Here is a 23,300-nt window from a genome sequence, read left to right as displayed (position 1 = left end):
ACTACCTGTGCCTGCATGGAAAAAAAGCCAGTGCTCCCTACAGGGGTCTGTAAATAATCCAAGGCAGTGGTGGGCAACCTGCAGCCCGTCAGGGTAATCCGCTGGCGGGCTGCCAGACCGTTTGTTTACATTTGCACGGCTGCCCGCAGCTCCCAGTGGATTACCCTGATGGGCCGCAGTTCGCAGCCCACAGGCTGCAGGTTGCCCACTGTAACTAGATTACTCCAGCTCTTCGTGTGTCAGTGTTTTAAATTCAACAAAAGAAAGACATTGTACATTTAGTGCACTTGGCACATCTGAAGAGCATAAGTGTATTTTATTAGAAATTTAGAGGAAGTTATGAACAATTTCTGCTTTTCTGAGGCTAGGTATGGAGGCAGCTCCACAAATTGGCACCTGTGCAACCTTGACTATGAGTTACATTCTCACATTTCCAAAGCACTCAGAATATTAACTGTATCACTGTTTTCCTGATACACTGTACCTCAATCTATCCCCAGCACCCCCTACCAGTGAAATGTGCCATTAGCCTCATGCAAAGCTCTTTAAAGTCAATGGGAGTCCTGCCATGGACTCCACTGGCCTTTGCATCAGGCCCCATATGCCCATCTTCTGTGACATCATGGGACTAGGTGCAATATATCCACCAAAGCACGAAAGAGGAGTACAGCTCTACCATACAGAAATATATATTCACCTCTTAGAGAAAGCCAGGTTCTAAAAGTAAAAGGTCAGTAAACAGCAACTGAGCTTGCTTTGTGACTTTTAAAGATAGCTTTTGTGGCCGTGGAGGTCCCTCCTGAAATAGGGCCAAAACCTCAGCAAGCAGGGTGACTCCGGGAATAGGAGCATAGAAAAGAGAGAGGGAAAAGCCTTGGATCATCCAGTCCATCTCCCTATCAAAGAAGGACTATGCTCTGCAGGACGTGCTCACATGTTTTGTCTAGTCTAGATTTCAGTGTCCAAAGCATGAAATTTAAAACTGCTTCCCTTGGGAAAATAATCTACAGCCTAATAGATCTCACTGTCAGGAAGCTTTTCCTGATATTTAATCTATATTGCCCCTTTTTTCAGTTTCATCGCACTGCTGCTAATTATACCTCAGCACCCTAAATAATTCTCCTCTCATTTTGGTGCTTCTGCCCTTCAAATATTTGTAAACTTTGCCCTTGTCCTTCTTCCCAAAGCATCTTTTGGAGAGGAGGGGTAGGAGGAGGGGTGCACGCACACACACACACACACACACACACACACACACACACACACACACACACAATCTTTAAGAGTCAAATTTAGAGAAATTGGGCCATGCAGTCCTAAAATTTCTATTTAGACATTTACATGTGAACCTACCTTATTTACACATGATATTGTGGTAATCGTAAATACAAGCTGCAGGCAGGCTTTGCCTTATGCATTCAGAATATGTGCACACAGTTCATATTATTACACTTACTGAAGGTATGTGCAATTTTTTGATTTAACATAATATGCCGATTCACTGAAGGTTCGTTGCCTGAAAATACCGCCATGTCCTGGATATGAAACTGGTCATAGATTCTAGATTCATCTATTTTTTTCTTATGTAGGCTACATGATGCCCAGATCGATTTCTGAATCTAAAAATACAGGAGTAACAACATAAATTTAAGTCACAGTAACATTACCACAAAGTTTCCATGCAAACAGCTTCTTTAAATTACTGTTGTTCTTACAGTGACAGACCCATCATTTGAAAAGACAAAACCAGAAAACAACTGGCATGAGTACCAGCTACATGGAAGTATGAAATCACTCTGTGCATGCCAGGTATAGCTGCAAACAATCTGCACGTGGGGTAAGTGGCCATAATGTACCCTCCTATGGGAAGGTATGCACTGAACCTTGCAGAGTTTCTAACAGATCCTCCCTTTAGCAGGAGACAGGCTCCAAACCTCCCTGAAGGTGATGCAGGTATGCAACTGACACTAGATGCTATCTAGACAACCACAAGGTTCCCGGAGCAGTGTTCTACAGAGAACAGCTGTTCCCAAGTTCCACCTTTCACCCAAGCTATGTTACCCCTAACTGCATGATATGTACTGTGCTCTCTCACTCTCTCATCACCCATCCCCCCTCCACATTCAGATCTATTTTAGCTCACCTCAGACTATGTTGCTGGAAAGCACAGCACCAGACTCCGAGTTGGGAGGCTTTAGGTCAAAAGTCATGCGTGTTTCCAGGGTTTGGGGTGGGGGCACTAAGACCATAGGAGCTAGCTCAGAAGGGATGAGTTGTCACAGGCGAGGGCAAGGCCGCTGTTTCAGCTCGAAGCAGAAGTACAGTGCCAACAATACTGCAGGAGCATTCTCTGTGTATCTGCCGGCTTGCCAGAAGCAGGAAATTCTGGGCATCTCACAGGAAAGCCTGTTCTCATCTTGTGAGCTTCAGGCCATTGGCTCCAAGCCAAACAGGCACAGTCAGATAAAGAAAATGGATGGAGTAACCAGGCTTGAACTGCCCAACGCTGTGTGCATAGTTTTCCTCAAGGAGGAAACAACACTAGCAAGTGTAGGGAAAGCCTTCATGTATTATCAGGTGTAGCCTTAGGCATAGACTATGTGGCAGCATAGGGTATCACATCTAAGGAAGTGTCTGAAGAGTACTAATCCTGCTGTTATCATTCAGCAGCAGTTTAGTCTTAAACTGCTTTTCTCTAGATATGAAGTTTAATTCCCACCAATACCCCCCTCCTTTCATTTCTGGAATAGGTGGCTTGGTAGGTCTCTTCCCCATCTGTTATTTCTAGGTGGAGCTGGTGCTCTGATGGGCCCCAGAACGTTGAGTGCAGCACTGCTTCCTCTGAAGCACTTGTGTCACTCAGACAAAGGATTCTGGAGCATACTGGGGAATTCAAGGCAACCACCAGTTGTGACTGAGTAAACACTGGCTCTGGCTGGAAGAAGTGACAGAGAAGGCAGAGCAGGTGGTCTAAAAGATGCCATTAAGGATGTGCATGGGATGGGCAAATCCCATCTTTGACAGATATGGCAATCACCTGTCATATCCTTGGGAATTATTGAATTCACTTTAAGTATCTTTGCAGTCCACTGTATTAAATGAATGGTTTATGTAATATTGTGGGCCAGCACTATGTGTAACCTCGAGAGAGGGGAGGCATCACAGATGTGACACCTGGGGGTTCAAGGGACTATATTGACCAATGAGCCAGACGAGAATGGACTTTTGGAACAGAAAGTGTTAAGAGATTTTGCAGGGGAATATCTAGAGGGAAGTGAATGCAAATTTCCCCTCTACAGTAATGCAAAAGCCCAGCCTTTTGAAACTATGCCCGGAGGAGTGCATAGTCATTGTCTGCTGATCTCCTGTTATGTGAGGCCAAGATCAAAAACCCAGGCTGTATAACAGAAAACCATAGTTGCTCTGCTTCTGAATCTGAGATGGCTATGAACTTGAAACCACAGAGAAAATCCAGCTGTGGGTTTTGAAGGACTGACACTTACCTCTGTTATGCTTTTTAGCATGCATGTTGGTTATTTTATTGTTTTTAATACGTTCTCTCTGTAATGCAGGCAATTATGCTGTTCTTAACTCTGAAGAGAAACGAAATCACAGATGCTGGCTGAGAATATCACAATGTGGGCAGGGAACTGGGCAGCCTTTATAAAAACCCAGTCAAGAGTGGAAGAGATGCAGGTTTCTGCCCAAGAAAGGTGATGGCTGAGGAGCTGGGAGCCTAGAGTGGGTGCTCTCGAGGGACCGTGAAGGAGTAATACAGGTGCAGTTGCCCTGAACTGTGACAACATCTTCAGCTAATGTGCCTGTGGATTTTGCCTATTCTCAACATTTAAGAAAAAAAACTGGAATGAGAACATTGTCACATTCATTCCTTGGTAATTGTTAAATATATTAACATATAGATTTTCAACCAAGGGTACAACTGCCTGTGCAAAATGTGTGTGTACAACTTTACAACCAATGCAAATGAATATTTACTGCAATCCCACTTGCGAAGTGGATAATTGCACATGCAGTTAGGTGACCAGGTTCTTCCATGGAATAGTTACTCCACTTGCATGGATAATTACTGCAGTAGTACATGCAACATAGTTGCACGTCCTGTCATTTTTTAAAAATGTTTTCCCCTTCCTGCATCAGCTACTTGATCATGATGAAGAGCAGTTACTTTTTATCCTGACCTTCCCTTGAGGAACAACATCCCAGTGAAAAGCTTTTGTTCTTTTCAATGCTGGCAAGAAGCAGGAGGGCGGCAGGAAAGAAGGTGGTGGCGGCACCCCTGCCTGAACTCTGGAAAGCGGAAATGATGATGATGATGCTGCTGGGGTTGCTTGCTCTGTCAGGGGGGTTGATCGGGGAGCTGCTTCAGAACCCAGAGCAAGGTAGTGGGCTCCTTCTGCCTGCTTATTTGGAGAGAAGATGAGTTTTTCATATACAGCCTCTGAGGTGCCTTCTCCAAAGCCTTCCTGAGGTTCTGAGCGATTCTTCCACAGCAGACAATACCTGTCTATGAGCAACACCCATTCATTCTGGAGCTTGCTAATGTCCTCTGCCCTGTTATTCGGAACAGTAAAGGGTATTCGAAACCTAAAATTTAAGAATGAGATTATATAAACCCAAGATAGTGTAAATAACATGCTGACTAACACAACCACAAGTATTTCTGATTTAAGCAGAATGGTGCTAGACAGCTTTACTTGTCAAAGGAGACTAGCGCTGCTGACTCTGACCTTTTCAGTCAGAGTTAATTGCTTAGGTTTCTAAAGTTAGAGAGCTGAAGCTTTGCCATATATTGACTCTATGGTACAGTTTCCTCATAATTCCTCTTCTCCTCATGGGGGAAGATGAACAATCCCCTTGGTATTACCCTTGTGCTTACTCTACAAGCTAGTCAGAAACTATTTACAACTAAGATAGCCATTGAAGGATAAATCCCTCCATGAACTCTAAAGTGATGACTAAACAGCCTTTGTTACCCAGGTTTAAATGTAGGCATTTGACTTCATTCTGTGGTACTTTGAGACCCACTTCTACAGCTCAGTTACCCAGTCATTTATCCACATGGTTGTGACTGCCTGCTTTTTCCTGTTGCTATATTCTACTTTGGGGCATCTAGAGACATGGTTATTCAACCTTATTTTTAATTGCTCTGTTTATCAAATTATTAATTACTAGCTATACTTACAAGTAATTGTGTTCCTTGGTCTGGATGGAGAAAGTATCATATCCATTCTCTTTAATGACACTCACATTTCCACCTGACAAATTAATTGTCTTTGCTACAGGGTCTTCATTCTTGTTCTCTCCATTGTTGCCGATGCAAGATAAGCTCAGTTCTGTTTCACTTAGCTGCACCAAATATCTCAAGGACAAAGGGATAGAGGTATCAGCACATTCCTCGCTTAACCGCTATCACCACTAGCCTTGCCTTCTGCTTTAAGCAGCAGAAGATAAGTTCCTTTATCAAGAAGTCTTCATACTCCCATTACACCTTTCATCCAAGATCACAAAGCATCTGATCAATGTTAAAGAATTAAGCTTAACACCACAACCATAAGGTAGGCTTTATTACCCCCATCTACTACATGGGCAAACTGAGGCAAGGGAGGTGAATGCCTTGCATGATATTACAGTGAACCAATGACAGATCCAGGAGTAAAACCCAGGAGGCTTGACTAAAGGGCAAAGAACTGTACATATCCTACTATTTTTGTTACCCCATCTTCCCTCCCAGCCCCAACTGCTTATTTCTCTCATCTGCTGACTGAATCTCATCTTTTAGATCAGTGGTTCTCAAAGCCAGTCCACCGCTAGCTCAGGGAAAGCCCCTGGCAGGCTGAACCAATTTGCTTACCTGCCACATCCGCAGGTTCAGCTGATCGTGATTCCCACTGGCCACGGTTCACCGCTCCAGGCCAATGGAGGCTGCAGGAAGGGCAGCCAGCATGTCCCTTGGCTCACGTGGTTTTCCGCAGCTCCCATTGGCCTGGAGCGGCGAACCGCGGCCAGTGGGAGCCGTGATTGGCCGAACCTGTGGATGCGGCAGGTAAACAAACCGGTCCAGCCTGCCAGGGGCTTTCCCTGAACAAGCGGTGGACCGGCTTTGAGAACCACTGTTTTAGATGGTAAACTCTTTGTGGCAAGGACTGTCATTTACTATACATTAGTACAGCACCTAGCACAATGGGGTTTGAGATGCTTGGTTTCTAGGTTCTACTGTAACATAAGTGTTAAATAATAACATAAGGCTCAACTTCCTCTACTCTAAATACTAGCCATGTTTCTGACCCACCTCCCCTTTCCCTGACTTAAGAACTATCTCCTCTGCAATGTGGAGGAAGAGAAAATACATGAGTGAATGCAAGTTAAACTATATAGAAGAAGGACAACACTTCGCTGAATTAAAGGCAGAGAAGGCAGTGTGGTCTTGTGGTTAGGGTACTGAACTGGGAGTCAGGAGACCTGGGTTGTAAACCTAGCTCTACTATTGATCTGCTGTGTCACCTTGGGCACATTTCTTCACCTCTCTGTGGCTGTTTCCCCTTTCTCTTGTCTATTTAGATTGTAAGCTCCCAAGGACTGTCGCACTACATACAGCCTCTACCACAAGAAGGCCACAATCTTGGTTGGGTCTAGCCCCTACTTTAATAAAGGTCCTTCTCTTGAGGGTTATTTTGCTTCTTTATCACTCTGTCACTAGTTTCATCAGTGCTTCCCTCCCACTCCTCCCCAAGGTGTGGCAGGTTGATTACGTAATTATGAAGAATTACACTCATAGACTTTAAGGTCAGAAGGGACCATTATGATCATCTAGTCTGATCTCCTGTACATCGCAGGCCACAAAATCTCACTCACCCACCCCTGTAATAGACCCACAACCCCAGCTGAGTTACTGAAGTCCTTATTTAAAGACTTCAGGTTATAGAGAATCCACCATTTAAATCTGCAAGTGACCCAGGCCTCATGCTGCAGAGTAAGGCGAAAAAACCCCAGGGTCTCTGCCAATCTGAGCCGGGGGAAAATCCTTTTCAAACCCCAAATATGGTGATCAGTTAGACCTTGAGCATGTGGGCAAAACCCACCAGCCAGACACCTGGGAAAGAATTTGCTGTAGTAAATCAGAGCCCTCCCCATTTACTGTCCCATCACTGGCCATAGGGTATAATTTTAAAAAGTTTAGTTACTATGGAAGAAGAAAACATAAAACATAAAACGTAAGTTACAGCTACGCCTACATGCTGAGTCAAAGCGATAAGAATTGTTTAATGGAACTGGCAACTATATTGATTGCTCCTTCCTTTAAAACGGGGACTTATGGCTTAATAGGATCTCCGGGTGTCTCCGTCATTATTTACTTTGCCAAAAAAAAAAAAAGAAAAAAAAAAGAGGATTAATATTATGTGAGAAGCAACCAGGGATTTGGTTTGCAAGATAAATAAAAGTCAATTTTTGTTTGTTAGCAAACCTGTTAAATGTAGCAGGGTAGCAAATCCTAAGATGCTCTTGAGGATACTGTTTACAAGACATACAGTGGTAGCCTTTTAAAAACAATTAAAATCATTTCCTGGGAACTCTGAATTCTTTTGAGATAATTACTATGTGCAGATAATTACAATGTTAAATGTTTTCTTTCTTTCTTTCTTGCATTATGAGGGGTCCCCATAGGCCTCTTTCCCCCCCAAATCTTTTGACAGGATGAGCTGACATAACAACAGAACAAACTGAAGAGCCATTTTAAAGCCTTCACTGAGAGGTTCCTAGTTCAATAATGGCTGAAGGGGTAATAAAAAGTCATTGTTACCAGCAGATGGCTATTTAGTGGCCTGTGTAAAATAGTTGGAGGTTCCAGTCTAAATCCTAGCCCACCATTATTCATAGCTCTAAAGTTACCTCCCTTTAGGGCAGTGGTTGGTCATCTCTACAGGAAGGCCAAGAGGAGAACAGAAATTGACTTATTGGCTGCAGAACAGTCATTTGTCCAGTGAGAGAAAACTGTCCTCTAGCAGAGAACTTATGGTGGATGCTTACCTTCTTTAGCTACTTTGACAGAAGTTTTACTTCTTTTCATTAGTGGTTGAAAATGGGGTAGTTAGGAAGGTAAAAAGAAAAAAAGGTGAAAATGAAGGAGAAGGAAATTCTCCAGGCTCACCCATTAAAATCATTGTATTTATTTGTATTGCAGTAGCATCTAGAAGCATCTGCCATGCACTCAGGACTTCACTGTGCTCGGTGCTATTGCAAGCCTACTAACAATACTTACCTTTTATATGTTCTTCATTTCAGACAGGTTTCAGAGTAACAGCCGTGTTAGTCTGTATTCGCAAAAAGAAAAGGAGTCCTTGTGGCACCTTAGAGACTAACCAATTTATTTGAGCATAAGCTTTCGTGAGCTACAGCTCACTTCATCGGATGCATACTGTGGAAAGTACAGAAGATGTTTTTATACACACAAACCATGAAAAAATGGGTGTTTATCACTACAAAAGGTTTTCTCTCCCCCCACCCCACTCTCCTGCTGGTAATAGCTTATCTAAAGTGATCACTCTCCTTACAATGTGTATGATAATCAAGGTGGGCCATTTCCAGCATAAATCCAGGGTTTAACAAGAACGTCTGAGGAATGAGGGGGGGAGGAAGGAAAAAACAAGGGGAAATAGGTTACCTTGCATAATGACTTAGCCACTCCCAGTCTCTATTCAATCCTAAGTTAATTGTATCCAATTTGCAAATGAATTCCAATTGAACAGTCTCTCGCTGGAGTCTGGTTTTGAAGTTTTTCTGTTGTAATATCGCAACTTTCATGTCTGTAATCGCGTGACCAGAGAGATTGAAGTGTTCTCCGACTGGTTTATGAATGTTATAATTCTTGACATCTGATTTGTGTCCATTTATTCTTTTACGTAGAGACTGTCCAGTTTCACCAATGTACATGGCAGAGGGGCATGGTCAAACTGGACAGTCTCTACGTAAAAGAATAAATGGACACAAATCAGATGTCAAGAATTATAACATTCATAAACCAGTCGGAGAACACTTCAATCTCTCTGGTCACGCGATTACAGACATGAAAGTTGCGATATTACAACAGAAAAACTTCAAAACCAGACTCCAGCGAGAGACTGCTGAATTGGAATTCATTTGCAAATTGGATACAATTAACTTAGGATTGAATAGAGACTGGGAGTGGCTAAGTCATTATGCAAGGTAACCTATTTCCCCTTGTTTTTTCCTCCGCCCTCCCCCCCCCCTTCCTCAGACGTTCTTGTTAAACCCTGGATTTGTGCTAGAAATGGCCCACCTTGATTATCATACACATTGTGAGGAGAGTGATCATTTTAGATAAGCTATTACCAGCAGGAGAGTGGGGTGGGGGGAGAGAAAACCTTTTGTAGTGATAAACACCCATTTTTTCATGGTTTGTGTGTATAAAAACATCTTCTGTATTTTCCACAGTATGCATCCGATGAAGTGAGCTGTAGCTCACGAAAGCTTATGCTCAAATAAATTGGTTAGTCTCTAAGGTGCCACAAGTACTCCTTTTCATTTCAGACAGACTCATTCACTAAATTTGAATCCATAAAGTGAACCAAAATGACATTTCTTGATCCACAAGTTAAAATCCTAGTGTTAAATAATTATCAGAGCCTGTGAAAGATCCACCCCCTTCCTGCAATTGGGAGATAGAAATTACTGCTATGAAAAGAAAAATATATTTCATACTTCACCCATTTAATGGATGCAAAACTGTCTTCCTGCAAATCCAGTAGTCCTTCATGTATCACATCACATTTGGCAGGTCTTCCAGAGCAGAACTCTACAGGTCTCCTGTATGAATTACTCTGGGTAACTTTGTTCACCAGGTGTGATATCTGTATAATAAGTGACAGAAGCTAGTGTATGTTTTACATACCAGCACCCTTGCAGCCTATGTTAATGGGTTGGGTTTTTTAAATGTATCTGTGAATAAAATGGACATCTAAAGAGGGAGATTAATTTCTCTTACATTAACTAAGTAAGTGATGTAGCTCAATGCAAATTTGCTGGTATGCCTCTACCCTTAAACATGAAGATGTATGAGCATGGTATATCCTCCTCCTAAAAAGGCTTATTGTCAAACACAGATCTCTCTGTTACTGTTCTCATATTGTTTCCTTACTTAATTGTACAATTCAAGTTTCTGAAAATCATCAAGCACTCAGTTAAAAAACAGGTAACATTTGACTAGGTTGAGGTCTCATTCCAAACTCTGGACTCGGAGTGACTTCATTGACAGCCTTGTGATCCATTTCAGCTGAACCCAGGCCTAGTGTTAAATGAACCTGGACAGAAAAATGAGCAAATCTAAACTAAAATATGGTTTTGTTGGGAAAACCTGCAAACTCTCATAAGCTTTGCAAGGTTCCAATAGAGATGGGCCCAAACGAAAACCCGAGAGCCAAAACCCCTCCACATTTTGAGAGGGTTCAGAATCAGACCTGAACTCTGTAGCTGGCTCCACGTCTACATTTGGCTGAATCAGAACACCCAGGGGCATTGTGAAAGTTTGAATTCTAACCCAAACTTTGCAGGTGGCTTTAATGCCTCCCATATAATGGGCTGAATCAAATCTCCAGACCTGAGCATCCCTGCCCTTATGGAGAGTTTGGAGCCAGATGCTTCAGTTCATATATATCTAGACCCAGTGTGAAATTTGGTGAAATTTAGGATTTGTCTGAGCCTGAAACTCAAAGGGAAACTCACCAGTTGCAAGCCTCCAAACCAAAGAAGGGTCACATGAGCCCTTACAACGTTACATTGCCGAGTTACTGCAAGCTTCAGTAACTGTATCCAAGTTGGTTTTCAATTATGTTCTGTCCCCACTACTTTTATCTCCTGCCACTCACTGTATTTTACTGGGGAAAGACTGAAACCTCTGACTCTTTCTGCAACCCAAGGATGGCCTCAGTTCATTTTCCTCATAAATATCTACATATATATTTTTTCTCATATAAAGAGGAAATAGCTGCCTGGAGAAGTTTAAGCTTGAGTCTGAGTTAAAGTACAGGCAATGGGAGAGAAGTGAGTTGGTTTGTTTAAATAGTTTCCCAACCCAACCACATTCCAGCTGAAATTAGGGAAATGAATCCATCTTCTTTGTGCTGGACCTCCAATCACAAAGCTGGACATGTTTCTTTAACACTAGAGTGAGTTATAGAAGAACTCCTCAGGTCTCATTTATGGTATGCTTTCCCAACACTAAAAGCAGCCATTTACTTAATGACTTTTGATTTGGATTAAGGAAGAGAACGAAACAGGGAAATAAGAAACGTGATGTCTCCCTGAGAGAGCAGAGTGTGTCTTCTTGCTAGCATGCTGCACAAACAAAATGGCAGCTGCTCCTATAGACAGATAGCTCTTTAGTAATTTAAAGATGCAGCACACAAAATTGAAATACGTAACAGCTACATGACTACATATGCCACATGCCACTGTGTTAAAGGAGGCTGACGGGATGCGACTAAGAACACAACTGTACCCCTTACTTAAGGGAATGTGTCATCTATTAACTTGGTGGAAAATTGTACCTACTAATTAGTTCTCATCATGAGGAACTCTCTCTTCAGAGTTAAAGTGTTCCCCTTTCCAATGGGCTGCCTTACAGGTCTGTCTGAAAATAAAATTCTGCCCTACATGTTATATCCTTGGGGAAAACAGTTTTAGGAAGAACTCACTGGAGACACAGAGAGCTGTTAACCTTAAAAGCAGCCATTTATTGCCACACACTGAACTAACCAAAAACAAGCCAAAACTGGCTGGGCTACCCCCTAATAATCTAACTCAGTTGCCATAGCAACAACAAGGTTCTATTACCACGACAACCAAATACATAACATATACCTCCCCCCTTAATGAGAACGTCCCATAAATAAAACAAACATGAAGCTACAGAAGGAAGGTAGACTGCCTCCGTGCCCAGCTAAACCCCGGGATTATTTTGCCCCATAACCATGGGTTCGCCCTAGCTAAAGACCCAGCCATTGAGGAGGCCTTCTATCTCTAGGTGGATTACGGCGGACTTCTGGTGTTGTTGTTCCCAAAAGTGTCTTGCGAGCGGGCCTGATAATGGGCTCAGGTCTCATAGGGTGAGTGGGTGAGGATGTGGTATCAGCTCATTCTGGGCAGGGGGGGTATCTCTGCTGCCAGCAGTAATGGAGGGGAAACTCAGGAACAGGTGACTCTTGATTCGGTGTCTCGTTGGAAGTGGTGAAGTCAGGCAAGTCAACTGAAGATGTGTCCTGAGGACTGGTAGGACCTGGCAGCAGCTGATCTCCATGTCGCCGCCAGGTGAGATCCTCTGCAGTCCGGACTGTGTAGGAAACAGGCCGTTTGAGCGATGACAGTGGCAGGGACCCATTTAGCTCCAGAAGTATTATTCCGAGCCAAAACCAGCTGCCCCAGGCTAAAGGTTCAGTCTTTTGCACTGGGTGCACGCCTGATGACTTGATCTTGCTGCTGACGTTGAACAATTTGTCGGGATTCAGAAGGTTTCAGCAGATCAAAGTAAGTGCGCAGCTGTCATCCCATCATTAGAAAGGCCAGGGATGCCTTGGTTGTAGCATGAGGGGTGTTTCTGTAGGATAGTAAAGTGTCCAGACGCTTTTGAATGGATAATTGTCCCCTTGCCAATTTCAAAGCTTGTTTCATTGTCTGCACAAATCTTTCAGCTAATCCACCGGTGGATGGATGATATGTTGCTGAAGTGATGTGGTGTATCCCATCTGCCTTCATAAAATTTTGAAACTCCTGAGAGACGAACTGCTGTCCGTTGTCGCTTGCAAGTTGCTGTGGCAGACCGAAACGACTAAAGAGTCCTCATAGTTTTTGGATAGTATTCTCTGCAGTAGTGGACTGCATTATAGAGACTTCTGGCATTTAGAATGGGCATCTACCACAACCAAGAACATGCTTCCTTCAAGGAGCCAGCAAAGTCAATGTGAATACATTGCCACGGGTTTTCAGTCCAGTCCCATGGGTGTTGGGGTGCCCACTGGGGTGCATTCCTCACACCCTGACATGACATACAAGCTCTTGCCTTCTCTTCAATAGCACTGTCCAATCCAGGCCACCAAAAATAGCTTGGCTCAATTTCCTTCATGCGCACTTTCCACAGTGACCAGAATGTAGCTGTTCTAACATCTGTGATCTCACCAGTGGGTGGGATAATGACACGTCTCCCCCACAACAAACAACCAGATTGGATCGATAACTCCGTCCTCCTGGACGTGTAGGTAACAAGATCGGGTGAGACCGGAGAGGTTCGTCAAGACGTTCCATGCATCACTAGGTCCATAACTTGGGACAATACTGGGTCAACTCGAGTTGCCTTCTTTACCTGAGTAGTGGTGATGGCCATATTCTCTACCTGTTCAAAGTAAAGTTGGCCATTGTTGCCTTCCGTGCACACTTTAACCTTTGGCCTGATGGCATATCACAGTTCTGGCTTTCTGATATTTTGGTTGACTGTCAGGTTTAATGTTCAATGTCACAGTGATTCCCTTCATACTTCCCAGATCCTCTCCAAAAACAGCAGCATGTTTCCTTAGTATAGCAGGCAGACCGGTTTCTTCTTTAGTCATTCGGTGCACTTCTGCCCAGTTCAGCTGGATCTTCCTAAGCCAAGACCTACCCATTAAGGCTGGGTAATTACCTCTCACCACAAACAGTGGCAATTTAGCAGCCTGTCTATTGAGCTCCACCATAACATCAGTAGTGTCCAACATGGGCAAAGCTTCTCCTGTATACGTCTTCAGAACTGTTTTTGTTGCCTTAAGCAGAAGATGCTGTCGCTTTTCTTTATACACAGTCTTGGGGACCAGTGAGATGGCGGCACCGGAGTCCAGTTCCATGTGCATAGGTTTGCCGTCCAACAACGGGGTTACCCAGTATTCATGTGAGCCCACTGCCAAAGACAAAACGTGGAGTGGCACTTCTTCTTGCGATGAGGTGTCTCCTTGGTCATCCTGGGTCTGCTCTAGGGTATGCAGATTTCCCTTTTTGGTCAGCCAAGCCACAGGCCTCTTTTTCTTTTGTTTACAGGCACACTCAGTGTGTCCCTTCTTGCCACAGTGTCGACACACCAGGTCCTGATACCAGCATTCTGAGGCCTGGTGACCCGGCTTACCACAGCGGCAACATTCCTGACTCTGCACAGTTTTGTGGGTAGGTTCTTGTGACACCTCATGCACCCTAGGGGATGCACCGATGTATTGCGCCTCCTTTGTAGCCAGTTCCCTGGAGACCGCAATATCCACAGCCTTCTGTAAGGTAAGCTGAGCCTCTGTCAATAGGCAATTGTGCATAGCTTCACTGTGCAGGCCACACACTAACCTGTCACGTAGGGTGTCATTTAATATCTCCTTAAATTCACAGTGTTCCGCAAGCTTTTTCAAAGTTGCTACAAATTGTACAACTGTTTTGTCTTCTTTCTGGTCTCTTTTCTGGAACCTACATCTTTCCGCAATTACCAATGGTTTTTGAGAAACATGGGACCCCAGGATTTCCACAGTGTCACTGTAAGATTTGGTCTCTGGCTTAACAGGGTGTAGTAAGCTGCGTAGCAGGGAGTAAGTCTTAGCCTCTACAACACTGAAGAATATTGGCACCTTCTTCTCTTCTGTAATGTCATTTGCAATAACAAAAAGCTCAAAATACTCAGTATATACGTGCTATTGCACTATAGTCTCCTCAAAAGGTACCAGTGGCCCTGTAAGTGTAGCCATGGTTTTAGTTTCAGTTTGCAGTCACTGCAAACAAGCCAGTTCTCACCCCCTTCCTGCAGCAAAAAAGGGGGTTTTTTTGTACCTTGACTTCTACTTCCTTCTGTTGCAGGGTCAGCACAGACATCCCACCCTCGTAGTCACATTGTTATATCCTTGGGGGCAACAGTTTTAGGAAGAACTCACTGGAGACACAGAGAGCTATTAACCTTAAAAGCAGCCATTTATTGCCACACACTGAACTAACCAAAAACCAGCCAAAACCGGCTGGGCTATCCCCTAATAATCTAACTCAATTGCCATAGCAACAACAAGGTTCTATTACCACGACAACCCAATACACAACACTACACTTACATTCCTATGTCCCAAGTACACCCAATGCGATCACTAAAGTGTAAATCAGGTGGAAGTCTGTTAAAAAAATATATTAAGGATGTATCAACCTCTCCATTTGCACAACACATAGCACATCCTAATATTAAATTGATGATAATAAATAATTTATTACAATAGATTAACCTACTTTTCTTTTATCTTCAAGAGACATTGCTTCCAGCTCATAATGCGGACGCCCGTGAAATGCGATGCTGAAGCGCCTCCCTTCACTGTCTTCACAGGATTTAACTTGTGGAAATGGGAACTGTTTCTTGATGATCCCTTTCTCAATGTTAAAAATGGTCTCTGTGTTAAAATCAATCTGGAAGAGAAAGATCTTTTTCATTTGATTTCACCTCTTCCCTTCATTAACAAGGAAAGGACTACCACCAATATTAACATGAAATATTTTGGTTCCTGGCTAAGGGGCCAATTGAGAAAATGTATCTGTTCTGTTGACAATTATAATCAAGAACAAACTTTTTCTTATCCAACCACTGTCCTGTATTTACTGTCGTTACCATAGAAATATATATTTATTGCATCTGCGTTTTCCTTATCTCTTTGATAAATATACATCAATTCATCATTCTGAAGCATTGTTTTCTTTGAAATTTTCCACATATGTTCTATAAACCAGTGTAAGAGCTTGTTCTACAGCAGCAGCACAGGCTAGTGGAATAATTTTCTCACATGAGCATTAATTACTGGGCAAAGAACAGGTGTCAAAGTTGATTGGCAATCACCAGTCAAGTGGCCATTCTTTAGCAATGGAGGGGAGCAAAAACAGATTGATCTCACATTTTAACAAACAACAACATGGAATTTCTTTCACCATGAGGCTCCATGTCTCTGTCCTCAGGGTGGGAAGGAACTTTATTTAGGGGTAACCCTCAGGAAAATACATTTCAAAGGGTGACTGGTCTATAAAAGTGAGGGACAAGAAACACCCCAACTATGCCCTCTTTCTATCTCTATCTCTCTTACACTTGCTCTTATACCTAAGAAGACAAAGGAACCGGCCCTTAGGCCTTTGAGAGCAGATCCTAACTTTAGAATTTGGTCAGCTATATTGCCAAGAATATGTGGAAATAATTTTACCTTGATCCAAGTCTTGTTTGTTAAGTTTTAGTTACTAGGAAGCATTTTCATAGTTTCTCTTGTAAGCATTTCTTACTTTAAGACCTTATACTTGTACTCATTTCAAACCTATCTCTTTGTAGTTAAATATATTTGTTTTATTCTTTAATCAGAACTAATCCAGTGTTGTGTTTAAAGTGAATTATTTGGAAACTCCAATTACAGTAGCAAAGTGTTGTACTTTGACCCCATACAGTGACAATGGACCTCTAATATCGGAACTGGGCAGGAGAGGGCTGGACAGTACAGAACACACATTTTGGGGGAAACTTAGGACTGGACATGTGTTGGGGTTACCTGGCAAGCAGTAACCGAGGCTGCTGGAAGCCAGAGTGTGGCTGGTGTGTTGCTGACAGGCTGCTAGATTCAGTGTCACTGGACCAGAACTGCAGCTATACACAGACATTCAGGAAGTGACCAGCATGCTGTCTGACTGTTTGTGAGCAGCCCAGTGTGGAAGCTACAACAGCAAAGCATTGCGAGGCATCCAAGGTTGCAGGGCAGGTGGTGACAACCCCTCACTGGTTTAGATTGCACCCTGGAATGTGATATGTCTACGCTTAAAACACCAGCACTTCAGTGAAGACGCTACCTACGCCAATGAGAGGGCTTCTCCTGTCGGCATACATATTCCCCCTCCCCAGGAGGTGGCAGCTAGGTCAATGTGAGAATTTTCTGGGGCTAGGCCAATTTAACTGTATCACTCAGCCGTGTGGATTTTTCATTCCCCTGAGTGACGTCACTACAACTGACCTAATTTCCTAGTATAGACCAGACCTCACAACAGCAATGAGTGTAGTTCTCCCTTCACTGTAGTTAATCCACCTCCCCTAGAGGCAATAGCTAAGTTGACAGAAGAATTCTCCCACTGCTATACTGTTTTAACGTAGACATCGCCTAGGTTATTATCCTTCCTGCACAGGAATACAGTCTAGTTAAAGCAGTATAATTTGTGTGCAGACAAGCCCTTGCTCTGACTGGGCTCACTTCATCCAGGACATTATGTTTCATCCAGGACATTCTGAGAACACAGGGTTTTGCTGGTTAAATGAGGTGTGAATTAGATCTATGTCAATTTACACCAGATGCAGGCTTGGCCCAGTCAAGGGCAGGGGCAGGAGGGAAGAGTGGTAAATTTGCTGTGTTACAGGGTTTGCGAAGCTGTTTAAACTTTCTGAGATAATCAGGAAATCAGGTTTATGATTTGAAAATATCTGAATGTTTTAGAAACTAAGTGGCTAAATCTTAACCTAAAGGTTTGTAGATCAGAACTTTGGGCAGAGATTTTCAATAATGCATAAAGGATTTAGGAGCAACTAGTCCCACTGACTTTCAATAGGACTTGTGTTCCTAAGTCCCCCAGGCATATCTGAAAATCTCTCCCATAGTTCTAAAGCGCACAGGTAGGATTTATAGATCATTACTACAGAGATGTGCTGTCAAAGGAAATTTAAAAAGAAAATAATCACTTTTATAAGTGCCAACTTATAAATGAAGAATAGTGTGCAAAGGGAAACCATCGCAATCAAATATTTTTGTCGTGGAGCACAATAGCTAGAGATGAAAGATGTCTTAGATCTTCAAGTCCATCCTACAGCCTGCAGGTTATAATTCCCCAACAGAGGAGGTATCAGATATTAATTGCACAGAAGTTTTGGTCTAAAAGGCAGAGAATTAGTTTAATATTTCAAACATCTCCACTGGATTTAATTCAGGCAATATATTGGACTACGGAGTATATTAAACCCGCTTTCACGTTTATGCAAAAATATAGTAAGTGCAATATTTCTCCAGAGGCAGGAGTTTGTATTCATGAAGTTACCTGCAAAATTCGTTTCTGCCACCTATATCGTTTGTATTTGTAGACACTGAAGTTGAACTGTGAACCAGTCAGCAAATCCTGCGAATCCTGGAAAACATTATTGATATCAACTAAAATCTTATGTTCTTTCAATACGTTAATATGAAATTCATTAAGACTCTCAAGTGAAGTCTCCCTCTGCAGTATGTCAATGGTGTGAGTGGCTTTGTCAGGACCTCTGCACTGGGAAGAATTGTACCACCATAATGGCTTGATTTTCACACAAGCCAAGCATCCATGAATCCTACTGCAGTAACTGAAGCTAAAGGTGATAGCATGAGAGGGAGAAGGATTGAGCAAGGGAGAGGAAGAGGAAGAAATAGAATTGAGAGCGGGTAGTAAGGTGGAAAGGGAGACCTCAGAATTGTACTATATGTATTTAAAACAACATAAATGCGTAGCCAGTCTATTAATCAAACTAGCAAACTAAAAGGGCATCAACCTTTGTAGAAAGACACTTTCATCATCAGATTACTGAACAGGATGAAGTTGAACTAGAGATATAGGATTTGCCCGTGCCCATAAATGCTGGGGTGCACAATTTACCACCTGGCTTGTAAAATTGGCTATTGCACTTTCACATGCACTGATTTTGCAAGCTACAGGATAATGTGCTCTGTATTTGTGCACCACTGTGAGGATATAACTGTGTTAAAGTTTGATTTAGCTCTCAGTTTAATTATCACAGACTATAGTACTGTGGGCAGTAGCCAAGAAACCACTTATAATGCGTTATTTCTAGAACACATCATCCATATAAATGTCCTGTTAGTGATAATATACTATAATAGAGAGGATTTCCTCTGCAACAAAGACTTATCCTTTGTATTAATTCACATCAACACAGCCTCTTTAGTGTTGTAAAATTAAAGAGAGGCATTCATACAGCCTGAAATTTTGATGCAATCATCCTTACTGCTCTCCCATCTCATATCACAGAGCTATAAAGTCTAAACCACCAGGAGCCAAATTCTGAATTACTTACCCTCCATCTGAATTTTCCATACACAAAGAGCAACCATCTACTTACAGTATGAACTGCTTTTCCTTTAGATTTAGGGAATGCAGAAAGACTCACAAAATGCCAGCTGCCTCTGCTGACAACTGTCCAAAAATGTTAAGCTGCAGTACGCAGAAAACAAAATGATAATATCACATAACTACAAGCACCACAAAACAGTTCTCAGTCACTCATTGCTTTTACCCAAGTAAAAATCTTAGTAAAAAAGTGAGTAAGAACCATCAAGATCTGGGTCCATAACTGCTAGTACTAACTTCACTGTGTTTCATCACTTGAAGAAAATTATGTCCATACAGCCCTCTATGTTCCTGGCTAATCTCCAGCTGATCGACTGTTCAGTTCTGTGTTGCAAGAGGACACCAAACTGCTGCTTAGTTTTTTTCTTCCTTCTAGATTAATCTTATACAAGCAGAGCACTTATTAAGTAGTGTAGGAACTTAGTAAAGAGCAAACCCAAAAGGAATTTAGAAGATGCCTGATGACTCCTATCTCTCAAAAATCACTAACAGCTTCTCTGGCGTGAAACATTTTCAAATTGTGCTGTTATCATTGTGTGAAGATTTCTCATAGACATTCCCATGGGGAGGCCAGTTTTCAAAATCCAGCCCTAAGGGGCTTGCAGAGGTTGAAATATTAATGAAAGCTGATGAATTCTGATGGTGACTGGAGAGAGATCATGGGATAAAGATTGGAGAGCAGAAGGAGGAGTTGTAGATACTTAGAAGAACTGAAGGAGAGTAAGAAGGGAAAGGACCAGACTGAGAAGCAGGAGAAAGGAAATGCCCATTGGAGGAAGAGGATGAGAACTGGGGGATGAGGGAGGAGTGTCTGGGCTCAAACCCACACTTTACATGAAACCAGCGTAGAGCTTGTGCTTTTGCTCCATTTCAACTCACTTCTACTCCTACCTGAGCCGCATGGTGTCAGCTTATTCCATGTGTCATAAACAAAAGGGGAAGTTGTTAATCAGCTATTTATTGCTTTTCAATGAACCTAGTAGAGGTTTTAATGGCAAATAAATCCAGTCTTTGTGCCAAGTCAAATGGAGCATGCCATGTCATGTGGTTCAGGCTGGATCTACACTAAAAACTTATGTTGCCATAGCTACAGTGCTCAGGGGTGTGGAAAAGCCACACACCTGAGTGCCATAGCTAGCCAACCTAATCCCCAGCATGGACACAGCTGGGTCAATGAAAGAATGCTTCCCTCAGCCTATTACTGTTGTTCGGGGAGGGAAAGTTGAAAAACCCCTTCTGCTGGAGTAGTCTGCATCGACAATACAGCCCTCGCTATGCCACTGTAGCACTCATATACTGTAGAAATGGCTTCAGACACCTCCCTAGGACCTCTACTAAAAACAATTGAAATTAGGAACCTAAATAGCTTGGTCCGGGCCTAGATTCCCTTGGCTCATGTGACCTGTGCTCAGCACAAGATCCAGGTATGGGGAAAGGAATCTTTAAGCCACTGTTACGCTCCCCTTATCCTTGGTGGGCCAGAGACCAAGCCAATCCCGAGCATAAATAAAAGTTGCTCTAATTTACACCAGATTACCCTCCAGGGCTGGGGACCTGTCCCTTTACTCCCAGCCATGCCATACAGACTGGCATCACAGGAGTGTCTATGGTGGCCCTACCCCTCTCGAGGACTCTTATACTGAGGGAATCCCCAGAAAGTAGATCCATGACATTTGCAGTTGCTGAGCAGCCAGAATGGCACAAAGCAGCTGGAGAGGGACCCAAATCTGGCCCAGAACATATAAGTGTTAAACACGCAAACAGTTTGAAATTATTGTAAAATATATTTTAAAAGTGAGCAGTCTTACCATCGGGAATGCCAAATTCATTGCTTCCTTTTCTGCATGCGTCTCCTTCTGTGCCAAATCCAAAGCTCCTTCGATGCTCAGTTCTTTATTTTTCACCATGTTCATAATTTTCAGGATTTTTTCTTGGCTTAGCTAGAGCACAAACCAATCAGAAGTGCTTTTAAGAAGTGTGTCACTCAGCTAGTGAGGCTACAGCAGAACCTGTGACAGTTACAGCTACAATATCTGCCATAAAATTTCTGTCATTCATATTTTGTTTTATTGGCAACCTGGGTGGTGAATATAAGCTCTCATTGAAACAAAGTATGAGCCAGTAAGATATCAAATATACAAGGGCTTGTACAATTTCAGAATACAGGGTTGGTTGTATTTGGAGCTGAAATTGCTGGGAAGAATTTTTTTTTAAACTTATAAAATTTAGCAAGAGGTGAGAATATTAGTTTTATGTGCATGCCTGTGTCTTAGCCATGGTGCAGAGTATTGCATACTAACAGTGTGAAAGCAAATCAGAAATTTGCAGGGGAGATGGAAAAAAAGTGTTTGAGCTGTGTATCACCAGCTCTGTCACTGAAATTTGTCAAAATATGTTAACAGCAAAGCACTGTGCAGTTGTACATAAACAAAAGGTAACATTGTTAATAAGTCTAAACATAAATAAAATTGCTTTTAAATGAACCTAGTGGAGGCTTTACTATCAGATAAAACTCAAGCAAGGCAAAAAAGGAAATTGGAGTAAACAGACACCTTAAACTACAATAGCTTATGTTATTAGCAAAGCACTTTCACGGACTTCGTTTCTCTTTGTCGCAGCATGTACAATTGCCATGTCAGATCAGACCAGTGGTTGATCTGGTCCAGTATCCTCTCCCTAGAAGAAAGTATATGCAACAGCACATACATTGGGGAAAATTGCTTTCTAATGCCAGACAATTAGGCCCAGATTTGTAAAGATATTTAGGCATTGCTCTGCTCAGCATTACAAGACCTAACTGACTAGCCTGACTCTCATTTTCAAAAGTGTTTAGGCTTCTAAATTAGGCCTTGCAACACTTAACGATGCCTAATTATCTTTAAAAATCTGGGCTTAGTCTAATGGTCAAACTAACAAGTAGGAGGAAGCCCCAGGAGAGATCTATTTAGATTTGAGAGACACTGTGGAGTAGTTCGCCCCCACCTCCCTCCCACACAGCTGTTTTTTCCTCTTCAGTTAAAGCATTTTCCTGACATGCTGGAAACTCAGACACAATGACATTGTGCTACAGCAGGTACCCAGGAGTTAAAACTGATCGGGTCATTATCCAAACTAAATAAAATGCAAAAGGCAAACAAACAGCTTAAGTGAATTTGCTATTTAAAATTCTAGGGGATTATTAATAGCTCAGGTAAGGATTTTGTTTCTGAATACAACTTTTATCTTGCAAGTGTTCCTTTAAAGGACAACAAATACTTGAAGTCTCATTAGAGTTGCTAGAGAGAGAAAGAAGGAGGGGAGTAAAGTTGATAATTCCAACTGCAGTTTGCTGTCTCCTTCATACTCCCATTGAAGCATACTGTACGTCTCCAGGAGGTCTGAGTCTGCCACACGCAGCAGTATGGAGGGTTTCACTCTCCAATTTCTCTCCAAATATTGCTTGCTTTCAGGAAGAGTTAGGAAAACAGCAGTCACTTCTTCCTCTTCCCTGCCAGGATCCCTCCCAAGGATTCCTTTGTTCAAGTTTTTGGGATTCTGTGTGAGGCCTCCAGGTGCTGTACAGAAGGCACAGCCCAAGGCAGGGGCACTTCCAGTTCTGGCTGTTCTTGGGGCCAAAGCAGCACTTTGCAGGGGCTGCTAAATTACAACTGTTTCCCCTTGCAGCATAAGCCAAAAGACCATAGTGCCACAAACTAAAGTCCCATCCCTGAGTCTTGTGAGGGTCCAGTATATACAGTCCAATACAACATCTGCAGTGGGGAAATTCTCCCCCAGGCCTTTATAGCTAAGTATAGGGGCAGAGTGGGATGTAAGAATCCCCCCCTCAGTTTTCTTCTGACACTGTGTAAGGCAGTGGCGGGCAACCTGCAGCCCGCAGGCCATATGCGGCCCATCAGGGTACTCCGCTGTCGGGTCACAAGACAGTTTGTTTACATTGACTGTCAGCAGGCATGGCCGCCCACAGCTCCCAGTGGCCACGGTTCACAGTTCATGGCCAATAGGAGCTGCGGGAAGCGGTGGCTAGCACGTCCATGCAGCTCACAGTGCTTCCCACAGCTCCCGTTGGCCAGGAATGCCGAACCGCGGCCACTGGGAGCTGTGGCCAGTCC

General features: G+C 42.9%; 1 protein-coding gene across 1 annotated transcript in view; it reads right to left on the bottom strand.

Moving 5' to 3' along the window:
* Positions 1-23,300, bottom strand: part of LOC125622470 (formin-F) — a 62,110-nt gene that overhangs the window by 25,245 nt on the left and 13,565 nt on the right. The window contains exons 2-8 of the mRNA XM_075118753.1: positions 21,000-21,131; positions 18,115-18,201; positions 15,301-15,474; positions 9,739-9,887; positions 5,204-5,380; positions 4,200-4,605; positions 1,457-1,619 (exon numbers count right to left, since the gene is read on the bottom strand). Of these exons, the coding sequence (XP_074974854.1) occupies positions 1,457-1,619; positions 4,200-4,605; positions 5,204-5,380; positions 9,739-9,887; positions 15,301-15,474; positions 18,115-18,201; positions 21,000-21,131 (1,288 nt within the window). The remainder of the gene's footprint in view (positions 1-1,456; positions 1,620-4,199; positions 4,606-5,203; positions 5,381-9,738; positions 9,888-15,300; positions 15,475-18,114; positions 18,202-20,999; positions 21,132-23,300) is intronic.

The sequence above is a fragment of the Caretta caretta genome, chromosome 13 (genome assembly GCF_965140235.1).
Source record: "Caretta caretta isolate rCarCar2 chromosome 13, rCarCar1.hap1, whole genome shotgun sequence".
NCBI classification, from domain to species: domain Eukaryota; kingdom Metazoa; phylum Chordata; order Testudines; family Cheloniidae; genus Caretta; species Caretta caretta.
This window is presented reverse-complemented; position numbering and strand designations above follow the sequence as displayed.